Source organism: Ictalurus furcatus, chromosome 16 (genome assembly GCF_023375685.1).
Source record: "Ictalurus furcatus strain D&B chromosome 16, Billie_1.0, whole genome shotgun sequence".
NCBI lineage: Eukaryota > Metazoa > Chordata > Actinopteri > Siluriformes > Ictaluridae > Ictalurus > Ictalurus furcatus.
Window position 1 is genome coordinate 9,414,875 of NC_071270.1, and position 12,638 is coordinate 9,427,512.

The 12,638-nt window shown below is 39.1% G+C and overlaps 1 protein-coding gene across 2 annotated transcripts; it reads left to right on the top strand.

The window, feature by feature from the left end:
* Nucleotides 1–5,251: 5,251 nt before the first annotated feature.
* Nucleotides 5,252–8,483, top strand: LOC128620345 (olfactory receptor 1-like). 2 transcript variants are annotated; one of them, XM_053645255.1, is made up of 2 exons: nt 5,252–6,351; nt 8,342–8,483. In XM_053645255.1, exons 1-2 carry the CDS (start codon nt 5,346–5,348, stop codon nt 8,416–8,418), a joined length of 1,083 nt encoding a protein of 360 aa, XP_053501230.1. In that variant the 5' UTR covers nt 5,252–5,345; the 3' UTR covers nt 8,419–8,483. The 2 variants fall into 2 exon arrangements, with proteins under 2 accessions (XP_053501230.1, XP_053501231.1); XM_053645256.1 differs by lacking the exon at nt 8,342–8,483 and having other exon boundaries at nt 5,252–6,353.
* The last annotated feature ends 4,155 nt before the right edge of the window (nt 8,484–12,638 follow it).

A 12,638-nucleotide genomic window follows, 5' to 3' on the forward strand; every position in this document is an offset into this window, starting at 1 on the left:
AAAAGTACTGGGGATGAAGGTTCACCCTCCCTGCCATGCTCTGAAGACAGGTTGGAGGCCTTTGAGGTCCAGGGTGGTGGACCTGGGAGGAGTGCTTTACTGTGGTCTTCACTGTCACACTCGGTACATATTATTGGGGCTTTGCAATTGCATGCGAGGTAAGAGGTAAGATGCACAACACCTAAAGCAAATGCCATGATCCTTCGGGTAGAGTTTACACTTCTCTATGGACTTCATCCTGAACCCATGACATGTTCTTAATGGATGCAGTTAACCATGAATAGGGCAGTATTTACTGAAGTCACTCTCATTAACAGCTGAACCTGTGCTGGAAGAGGCCTGCTGGAAATGGTGAAGCTGGGGTCATTTCTGGCCTTTGCTTTGTAACAGATGAAACTAGTGAAATACCAGAATGGAGGGAAGCAGGCATCATGTTCTTCCTTGTACTGAATGCCACGAGAGATCCACCTTTCTTGCAGATAGTGAGGCAGCTTTTCCACTATGGAGTTGATACCTGTGGCAGTATGCAGGTATGCTAAGCCAGGAAAATAGCCATCTTCTTTAGCAGCCTGGAGCTCCAATAAAAGGTCTACCAGTTCTCTTAACTTGACATTGTCTTTACTTGAGTTTTAAGGGAAGGCCTCTAGTTTCTTAAAAAGCGCATTTTCAATAATCTAAGTGCGTGTGTGTGTGTGTGGTTGTGTGTGTGTGTGTGTGTGTCACGGTGAGGAGCATGGCGGCTCCGAGCACGCGGCTGTTTGAGAGTTTAACTCGCCGGCACGGTGTGAGGTTGGTGTGCAGGGCGAGTGTGGAGGAGTGTGTGTTAGCGATAGAAGTGGTGGGGCATGAGAACATTGTCTCGGACTCCCGCATGAACAATGCAATCGTAGTTTTTGTGAATGACGTTGATAGGCTAAACAAGTTAGTTCAAAAAAGAATTGTACTTAACAATGAATTTACGATGGTCTCTTCCCTAGGTTCCCCATCCAAAAAGTTTATATTGTCTAATGTTCCTCCTTTTATCTCTGATGATATAATATCAAAAGAACTGTCTAGATACGGGCAACTGGTCTCCCCCATAAAGAAAATCCCCCTTGGCTGTAAGTCCCCACTGGTTAAACACTTGGTGTCTTTTAGAAGAATGGTGTTTATGATTCTGAAGAATGGAGAGAAGAATTAAACCTAGTGTTTAAATTCAGTGTAGAAGGATATGACTACAGCATTTTTGTATCTTCGGACGCCGATATGAAATGTTTTAAATGTGGTAAAATAGAGCATCTTGTCTGGGCCTGTCCTGAGAGAAAGAGTGACCCCGGTGTTTCTGAGCGACTGGGGCAGGATGTAGCTGGGCCTGCTGGAGCCGTTTCCCTTGCGGCTGCAGCTCAGCCCGCTGCTGAAAGCCCCGGAGATACTGCTGCACCAGAGCCCAGTCAGAGCGAACCCCAATCCCAGCCTACAGCCCAGGAACCCACGAGGGCTGCACCAACCCCAGAGAAGCCCTGCTTGCCTGAACTTGCACTGGAGAGGCCTTGCTTGGCCGAACTGGACCTGAAGAAACCTTGCTGGACCAATAAAAACACAGTGGATTCTGGCGCAGTGCTGGAGATTCCATGTGCTGGCAGAGGCAGGTACAGGGGTGCAGAGCAGTCGCTCAGAAGCACCAATCACTACGCCGAGGCAGGCGGATGGGGGAGACGTGAAGATGGAGGATGAACCCATGTTTAAAATACCAAACAAAAGAAAAAAAACAAGGTAAGGGACAAGGGAGCAAACAGGCCAAAAAAAGACGTTAAAGTAGATTAAAAAGAATCAGACAGTGATGATTATATGTCAGATTCTGTTTTTAACTTTGGTTCTCAGGAAGAACAGCAAGAAGTTGTATATCATGCTGAGGACATTAAAGAGTTCCTAAGAAGCACCAAGTGGCAAAAGAACGTTGTAGTAGAAGAGTATTTCCCAGATCGGAAGCATGTTTATTCACGATGTCAAACATTTTAGAAGGGAAGGAGCTTTTATTGACACAGAGATCTATCGACTGAAGAAATTGATTACTAGAATAAGCAAAGAAACTTCTGATGATGACCAGTAGAGTGTTTGGTGTGTTTTATATTAGAATGGGTTTTATCATCTGCTTGTTTTATCTAAACTTTGTTCTTATGACTGGGATTCATATTGCAAGTTTAAACATTAACGGGGCAAGAGAACACGAAAAGCGTGTAAAGTTTTATCTTCAAAGGTGAAGCCATTTTAGTTGGAGAGTGGGGTGATGGGAAGCCCACATTACCAGCTAGTTTGGTGTGGAAAAAGGGTGGTTTTAAGTACTTGGGTGTTTATCTGGGCAGCACTGAGTTTTTAAATAAAAATTGGGAGGGTATTGTTGAACAGGTGAAGGGCAGACTGAGCAGGTGGAAGTGGCGGGTCTTACAGGGGACGAACGCTGATCATCAACAACTTGGCAGCATCAACCCTGTGACACAAGCTGGCATGTGTGGATCAGCCACCAAACCTGCTCTCAAACATCCAGTCTCTGCTAGTGGACTTCTTCTGGGAAAAACTACACTGGATCCCTCAAAGTGTCCTTCATGTGCCCAAGGATGAGGTGGGGCAGGGGGTAGTCCACGTAGCCAGCAGAACTGCAAACTTTCGACTCCAGTTCATCCAGAGACTCCTCACTGGACCCAGGAGTTTGGTATGGAGAGCAGCAGCCTATAGGCTGTTGCACACAGTAGGAGAACTGGGGTTGGACAGAACTTTGTTTTTAATGGACACAAGAACAATAGACTTTGCTGGATTACCAGTTTTTTATAGTGGGCTTTTTAAAATATGGAACCTTTTTAAAAAACAAATCAAGGGGTGCAGAACACCACACTGGCTGCTGGAGGAACCCCTGGTTCATGATGGGCGATTGGACATCTTTGGTGTGACCACTCCTTAATTATCTAGGTCTCCTCAGGGATTGTGATACTCTGGCAGCTGGTGAACATCACAGGGACCGACCTGTCACGGGCAGAGGACTACGGACCCTACGCGTTGTAAATAAGCTCTTACATCGCTGGAGGTCCACCCTAATGTCAGAGGAGCGTGCTCAGCTGATGGACAACAAAACAAGCGAGACTGGTCCTACAGAGGGAGGATCTTTTCCCCAGCTGGGCATCGCTCCAGGGAGTTCAGAGGTGACATGAACATTGAGACAGTGTCCGGTAAGCTTCTGTACAAAGCCTGTGTGAAAGTTTTAAATAAGAAAAAACTGAATGGGAGAGTGGACACCGCATGGCGAAGTGTACTGGGTTTTAATGATGATATTAAAACAGATTGTCATATATCAAGGAGGTAACTTTGGACTTCAGTTCCCATCAGCCACTGCACTGTACTACAATATGTCACATGACCACCTGCACCTGAATCACGTTTCTGTTAACGAGCACTCCTATATATAGCCACTGTTTGTACTGCTTCCTTGTCTCACGCAATTGTCTTCTATGCTTTTGTCCACGCTTCCATATTTAGTTTTTGCCACAGTATTTTGCCAAGTTGTCATAGTGTATTTGTTTTGTTGTTTGTTGGTTTATTAAACTGTTTGAAAATCTGTGATTGCTTCCGCATCAACCTTGAAACGTGACACAGAGTGGAGGGCACTATACAAACCACCGTTAACCAAAAAATTTGCTGACCTTCACTGGAGGATTTTACATGGGATTGTTTCTGTAAATTCTTTTATCTCCATTTTAAACCCTGAGGTCACACAGGAATGTCCATTTTGTTCAAAGAGAGAGACTGTTTTTCATGCGTTTATACATTGCTCAAGGTTGCAGCCATTGTTTGTTTTTAAAAAACAACTTGAGGTCATTTTATGTGGATTTTACTTTTGAGATTTTTATCTTTGGTTTTAAGTACGTTAGAAGAAACAGGTTCAAGTGTCAGCTGATCAATTTTATCTTTGGCCAGGCAAAAATGGCGACATACCTGAGCAGGAAAAAGAAAGTGGCACAAAACACAGACTTCGATGCCATAAAAGTTCTCTCCAGACTGATAAAATCACGAATTCTGATTGATTTTAACTTTTACAGAAGTATGGGGGACTTGGAGATGTTCAAGGCAGTGTGGTGTTGTGAGGAGGCTCTGTGTTCTGTAGTGGAGGGAGAACTTTGTTTTACACCAGCATTAGGCTGATAATGTTCATAACAACTGTTCGTTGTTGTGTTGACTTATTTATTTATTTATTTATTTAATGTTTTTTTTGGTACTCCTTTAAATATTTATTTATTTATATATTGAGTCACCTTGACTTTAATGCGTATAGTGTGACTTTTGCTAAATAAAGGATTGTAAAAAGTAAAAAAAAGTCTCTCTCTCCACACACTTTCTCTTCTCTTCTATTCCACAGTCTGTCCTTTTGTTCATTGTTGTCTTGTATATATGTAGATGCTGACAAATTTGTGTTGTTTTCATGTTGTGAAACTGAAGATAGTCAACTGTTGGGAAAATGTTTATTTTTGGGGTGTGTGTGAGAGATTTTGTGTTGAAAATGACAGGTTCTGTGTTATTGTACCCATCACAGGACTGGGATATGCTGCTTCATCTTGAACCCAGGTTTTCTATCATATAAACAGAACAGACAGACTTTCAAGGAGAGGTGTGACTTACAGTTCTCCATGTAGTCTGAGATTAAGGTTTTTCTCTTCATTTTAATCAGATGCAAAGTAACTACTAACTTGCTACTTGAGTAGTCTTCTCTTCGGATACTTTTTTACTCTTACTCAAGCAATAACAATAATAATTAACATTATTACTTTTATTGTTACTTGAGTAATTATATTTATAAGTAGTTTTACTTGTACTTGTAAAATATTTGTCTACTCTACCAACCTGTATGAAAATAATTTCAATCCAGTACAAACCTAAGAAATAGTAGTTTGCGCCAGTGGAATGAACACCATTGCCACAATTACACAATTGTTTGTAGGGCCATGATAACAGAAATCGCTTTTGTTTATATACAGAAATACAGTCTAGGAATCAGAGCTATAATTCAGAGTTGTTTGTTTTGGTGACAGTATAACAGTAAAATATCTCCGAGGAATACACGGCAATTAGAATGGCTAAGCAAAGCAAACAGGGTAATGCAAGGAATGATGTCATCTCAATCATATATAAATACCTCTGATATTTATGTATGGCTGGCAAATTGTTTCATCTGCACAAGGTACGGTATTAGAACAATAGTTGTTTCCACTTCTATTGTGCTGTCATATATAAAATACTTTTTATTTAGTGAGACTAGATTTCACTGCAATATACCATTAATATTTGCATATAAATTACTTTAGGGGGTTTGAACTCAAGTCATGTTAATATTTGATTTTTCACAGGTGTTTTCTAGCAGCCAGATGGCTGATAACATTACTTCCATTCTTTCATTAACATCAACAAATGCAACATTTATTCGCCCCTCAACATTTTACATCACTGGACTTTACAATATCCCACATGCAAAGTACTATTATTTGTTTCTTTGCTTTGTGTATACTGTCACCTTTTTGGGGAATTCTTTTATAATGGGCACCATCTACCTGGCACGCAGTTTACACACAGCCAAGTATATAGCTGTCTTCAACTTGGCTCTCTCTGATCTGTGTGGAAGCTCTGCTCTAATTCCAAAGCTCCTGGACATGTTACTGTTTGAGAATCAGAGTATATCCTATGAAGCCTGTTTGTCAAACATGTTCTTTGTTTATTGCTTTATGACCCTGCAGTGTCTTACTTTGCTTGCTTTAGCTTATGACAGACTAATTGCTATATGTTATCCTTTAAGGTATCATGCTATTGTTACCAAAGCAGCAATGATTTTCATTATTGGTGTCATGTGGGTTCTATCTGTGAGTGTCAATGCTGTCCTTGTAGCTCTAATTACTAGATTGTCCTTTTGTAGATCTACAACAGTTTATAGTTATTTCTGTGATCATGGCCCTATATACAAATTAGCCTGTAATGATAATACCATAAATTCCATAATGGGCAATGTCTGTACTGCTACCCTGCTTTACTTTCCGTTAATACTAATAATTGCCTCATATGTTTGTATTGGTTTTGCATTACAGAAAATTGCACATGGTGTTGAGCAAGTCAAAGCTATGAAAACCTGCACATCCCATCTTATATTAGTGGCCATGTTTTATCTCCCAATAATTAGTGTTTATACTGTAGCTCTTACCACACGTATAGACACAAATATCAGGATAATTAATACTGCCCTGACACAAACTATTCCACCCATGTTAAACCCCATCATATATACCTTAAAGACAGAGGAGGTAATGCAGGCTATTAAATTACTCTACAAACATATAAGATGAACTTTGCAATGGAAAGAGCTATAAATAAAATTATGATGAATTAAAATGCCACATTAAGTGCACCTTAAATTAAACAAAAGTGGAATATATTTAGTTATAACTGTTTCTGCTATTAAAGTGGTTCCGCCAGTTAAGACCACATATTATAATGTTGATGCTTCCTTTATGTGTAATTAATTTGTATATGAAATAATGCTGATGTTCACTTTCTAAATAAATTGTAATTATAATATTGGTATAACTAACTATTTGAAAAACTATAATTACTGTTCGTGAAAATCTAAGAGAAGTCATTATATGGTACTAATACCCTTGAAATAACATGTGCTTGTGCAGCATTACAACACTGGAAAAATAGCTTAAAAGGTGCCCATTTGTAACAAATTTGTATTGTTAATATATTTTAGAAATTTTCGAAAAGTTGGAAACATACAATCGTATAAAATGTGTCGGTATGCTATTCCATTACAATTTCCCTTCACTGAAAGAGGGGGCCAAGCATAAGCATGTTCCAGCATGACAATGCCCCTATGCACAAAGCAAGGTCCATGAAGACATAGTTTGCTAAGTTTGGAGTGGAAGAACTCAACTGGCTCCTCACACAGCCCTGACCTCTACCCCACTGAACAACTTTGGGTTAACATATGTGTTATGGTCAGATGTCCACAAACTTTTGGCCATATAATGTATACTTTGGTACTTTGCTCCTTGTTGTCTTTGACATTAGAGTAACAAAAGAATGTGCATGCAATTTTTCATTTACTTCACAGCACCACACAGAGGTAGATAGTAGAAAGTAATCTTTTTACCAGAAAGTGCAAGAATTTTTTGCACTCAAATTGAAAATGAGCATAAATTAATATATAAAAAGAATAACTTATATAATAACTGATATTTTGAGCTAAAACTAGGGTTCCTAAACTTTTGGGACAAAAATGCAAAAATGGACACTACATTTTATGTGAACATTTCTTGTTGACTACAATTTATTTTTAAATTCCAGATTTATAACTTATAACTGTAAAAATTGTAACATTTTATCACATGCATACCTGTCAATGTGGAAATTAGTGGTGGAAATTTGGTTAGAAACAGCCTTGAGTTGCACTGAATCACCAAAGAAAAGGCTCTTAACATTTTTCTTTTTATCCTTTTATTGTCATTCACTTTTTACAATAGGGATGGCCATTTTTAAGAACTAATACATTTATATAAAGCATCAAAAACAATTTCAGCAAACAAACAGAAAAAAGCTGTTTGCGTGTGGTAATTACTCTTGATTGCTGCAGTCTGCATTGAACAACTTTTGTGTGTATATATGTATGTGTATGTATGTGTGTGTGTGTGTGTGTGTGTGTGTGTGTGTGTGTGTGTGTGTGTGTGTGTGTGTATAAAGGAAGAGTAAATCAAATACTGGGAAATTTAAAATGAAGTGTTCCATGCCACGTAGGCATCACGAATGGACTTTTAAATAAATGGGATGGATTTTAGGAAGCTCTAGCTCCAGTTAATCTGTCACGGTTTTTGAATGGGTAGATTATAAGTGAAGAATCTAAAATACAACAAAGATGTGCACATCCAACACACATTAATTGGGCTCAGGTGCAGGACAACAAAAATAACAATATGGAAAAAAGAAGCATGATGTCCACACACTGAATTTACAGCTCCAAACTACTTTTTATTGAAAGCACAACATTTCGACCATCAGGTCTTCATCAGTCACAATACCCATGTGGAATAAAATACAAGCAGGTACAGAAGCAGGTAATTATTTTAATTAGACTCACACTCCAAAACACATGACAATCAATAACAAATCATTTGACACACACACACACACACACACACACACACACACACAATAAATAAATAAATAAACAAACAAACAAAACAATCCACATAAGGATAACTTCTGTAAGAATATGACATTAAAGATTCACTCTCTTACTCATAAGCTATAATATATTAGAAAACAGTATAAAAAATACAACAATATCTTTATTATTTAAAAAAAACTACATCTTTGATAAAAGCAGATGAAGAAATACATAAATCACTATAGAAAAGGCTTAATATCAAAATCCACATATAGCCCTAATGTATTTAAAGTATAAATCCAAAAACACTCTCTTTGTAACTCTCTTCTCATAATCACCTCCGCTTAAGGGTTTTTTTTTTTTTACCTTCTCTATACCTACGTACGTATTACAAAGCACTAACATTATGACCAGCTTGTCTGAAATTTGATGCTATAGGGCTGCGCCTATCTCCGGTCCTAATATTGCAATGGTCTAGAAGTTTTTCCAACAGATGCAAGACAACAAGGACACCGAATAAGATAGATCACATGAGTAGAGGAACATGTATTAGTACGTATCAAAATATCATGACCAGTGTGTGGATGACTAAAAGAATTACATCTATGTGTAAAAGCACACTGGGAACAATTACCACACCTATAATTACCTGGAGGAAGAGTTGGAATGCCTAGTTTAACTGCACAAGAAGGAAATTCAGATTTAACAAAAAAGTCTCAGAGATTGTTTTGGCATTTAAAAAATAATTTGGGACCTTCTTTAAAAATACCTGATAATTTAGAATCACTAGAAACAATATGCCAATGCCTATTTAATACTTTATGGAACTCTGCACCTAATGCTGAATGTTTAACAGTGCAAATAGGAGTGTTAAAAATTGCTGTATATCTTGATTGACAGATGTGTTGTCCAATCAGCGGTAAGTAATCCATTCACAAAATTTACCTACCTTTTCCGTTTTGTCTGACTTGCTAATGTGTTTTCTAATTTGTTAATGTGTTTTCGGATTTGTCATTGTGTTTTCTGACTTGTTAATTTGTTTTCGGATTTGTCATTATGTTTATAATTTTTGTTTTGTTTTTGGATTTGTTATTTTGTTTTCATATTTGTGTTTTGCTTTGCACTTCTCAGCCACTGTATAAAACTCACATGTTCAGTCCTTGAATTAAAATAACTCAAAAACACCGTCAACTCTACAGGTGTAGCCTTCGTTATCATAAAAATACCATCAATGTACCGTTTATAAAGCAAAATCTTGGGAAAGGATTTGATCTGTTTAAAATGAAATAATTTTCAAAACTCCCATATGCAAGCAGGCATAATTAGGTGCCATTTAACTACCAATTACAGTTCCGTTCACTTGTAGGTAAAAATCATTCTGAAAATGAAAAAAATTGTCACTTAGGACAATACTTGCTAAATCCAATAAACATGCTGTACTCGGTTTCACATCAAATGATCTTCGTTTTAAAAAATGTCCTAAAGTGAAATACGAATAGAAAGATGTGCTTGCTCTAGTATCTAAAAAATAACTACAGAATCACAATAACACTATTCACAAACAAAGGTTATTGACACTATATTGTAATAAACTAGGCTGTATATAGAGCTCAAACAAGAAAATTATGCCGTTAGTATGAGATCACGTGCAAAAGGAGCTCACAGACTGTGGTTTAGATGTGAGGAGAGAGAGAAGTGAAGATCAAAGCAGCTTTGTATAGGCCTAGAAGATATTATAGGAAACACCACACAATCCCGGCAAATTCATGTTACAACATAATAAATCACTCTACTAGAAATAGAAAACAAACAATATTTTCTATATCAAATTAAGACCAGATGCTCAGCCTCTCTTGAATCTGATATAGCTTGTGCATGTAGTGGGGAGTCACATTCTGTGACTCGTGGTCCAAGGCATGCTGGGGCAAAAGAGGTGCAGAAATCAATGTCTTCATGCTCTGATTTGATTCGTGATTTGAGGAAAGGTCTGCCTCAGCAGGTTCCTTGTAGATTAGTTTAGTCCTGTTGCATATAGCACCCAGGTGAACACAAAGATTATTGGCTTTTTAAAGAAGTTGTTTCTGCAAAGCAGAAGGGCGTGTCCATTGGAGGTTTTTATCCCAGGAGGGTCTCAGGTGAACTCACCTTCCCCGTTCTTCTGATAGGATACAGGAAGTGGTTGCACCTAGTGGCAGCTTAGGTACTCACATCCCCACTCATTCTTCAGGAGTATAGCTTTGTCTTAGTCCTGAGGAGCACGAAGGGTACCATTGCAGCCCATGGTTTGAAGTTTGTGGGGTTTAAATCCTTGGGAGTCTTCAAAGTCTGCCAGAGTTTGCATCCAAGACAACCTGTTAATCCCATGTTCTGTTGATGACCCATGGAGTTCCTGGAAGCACCTAGACAGTTCATCAAAGACTGTGAGCATCTGGGCAGTTTGTATCAGACTATAAAGCATAAAAGCTCTATAAGGACTATTAGCTCAAGCTCTGCCTCCTGCAAAACCAGGTTTCAAACCATGACAACAGTTGGTGTGCATGGTCACTGACCACTTCGGCACACAATAGAGGAGAGGAAGCAAATTGCGTTTGCTATATCTTCTATCCTGTCAGTTCTTATATATTTTACCTTGTACACTTTTATATTTTATGCTTTTAATTTTTGTATTCCTTTAACTGCTCAAAGTGACTTTGGATTTTGTGAAAGCTGCTATACAAATAAAGCCTATTATTATTAGGGGTCATTGGCACCCTGTCCAGGGTGTACCCCACCTTGTGCCCGATGCTTCCTGGGCTAGGCTCCAGGTTCCCCCATGACCCTGAAGAAGGATAAGCGGTATAGAAGATGGATGGATGGATAGATGGATTATTAGGGGTCCAAGCATGAAGTGCTACAATCCTATTGTTATTGTCAAGATTTTTAGGGGTCCAAACACTGAAGTTGCTGGAACCCTGTTGTGTTTGTTCTGATTTTTATTATTCTTTAATTCATTGCAAGTTTATTTGTATAGCGCTTTTAACAATGGACAGTGTCACAAAACAACTTTACAGAAATATATACACCGATCAGTCATAACATTAAATTCACAGACAGGTGAAGTGAATAACATTGATTATGTAATTACAGTGGCACCTGTCAAGGGATGGGATATATTAGGCAGCATGTGAACAGTCAGTTCTTGAAGTTGATGTGTTGGAAACATAAAAAATGTGCAAGTATAAGGATTTGAACGACTTTGACAAGGGCCAAATTATGATGGCTAGACAACTGGGTCAGAGCATTTCCAAAACGGCAGGTTTTGCAGGGGTCATGGGCACCCAAGACTTATTGATGCACATGTGGAGCCAAGGCTAGTCTGTCTGGACTGATCCCACAGAAGAGCTACTGTAGGACAAATTGCTGAAAAGGTTAATGCTGGCTATGAAAGAAAGGTGCATCACAGATTACTGCATATGGGGCTGAGTAGCCACAGACCAGTCAGTGTGCCCATGCTGACCCCTACCCACAATCAGCATCATTACTGGACCACAAAGTTTAAAACATATACACACACAGCATGTTTAAGAAACACAAAAATGCATAATAGGCTTAAGAAAAAGAGACAAAATGTGTGCAACAGTAAGCTATAATGAAAAAATATATCTCACCTATAATGGAGAAATGGTAAAAAAACCAAAATGATCCAGAGCAATGGCGTGGTGAGATCTGCACAGCTTGACTGTTGGAAGTAGAATGCCAGTGAAGGACATGGAAAAAATTTTAAATACCAGAAAGAAAAACATGAAGGGGTATAGCGAGCTTAGGCTGGGCCGGTTTGAGCACAGACACACAGTAGGATACTTAGGTGCAGACATGGGGGTTTTTTTATTCAACAGAGGGTGTGAGGGTGAGAAGAAAGTGTGGTGAGGTGCTCGGGGTGTGGTGTCGTCCTCGGGGCCATAGAGAATGTGCTGCGGTCTCCCAGGGAGGTTGAGGCCGTTTTGGAGGTCAGGAAGCTCTGGGGAGGCAGCCAGGGATCAAAATCCTTTTCTGTTGTATCTTCTGTATATTTAAAAAAAAAAAAAAGAAAAAGAAAGAAAACAGAAGGTTAGCATTGGTTTGGAGACAGTTCTCTCCTTTGTTAGAGGAGGCAGGCACTTTTATATGCTCCCGTCGGCTGCTGGATGGTGGAGAGCTTCTGCGCTGATCATTAGCCACCAGCCGTGTGTGTTTCTGTGACTTTGCCTCGCAGCCACACGCTTACCGGCTGTCCAAAACATTAGTGGTGCTGAAGCGGAGCTGTCCTTTCAGCATCAGTTTCCCTTTCAGTTGTGGGAGGAGCGCTTTTCTTCTTTTGTGCGCTGGCCGCCGGCCTGTCGTCACAGGGGATATCAAAAGGCCAAAAATAGGTTTTAAAAAGGGGATTTCAAAGTGAGCACAGCTGATTCTAATGGGATTTCAAAATGAGAAAAGTAGAGTTTAAGGG

Excerpts from the sequence above, each read along its gene's own strand:
- LOC128620345 (XM_053645255.1), top strand. The coding sequence starts at position 5,346 with ATGTTAATATTTGATTTTTCACAGGTGTTTTCTAGCAGCCAGATGGCT. Across the intron at positions 6,352-8,341 it reads ACTCTACAAACATATAAGAT|TACAACAATATCTTTATTAT; the intron begins GAACTTTGCAAT and ends CAGTATAAAAAA.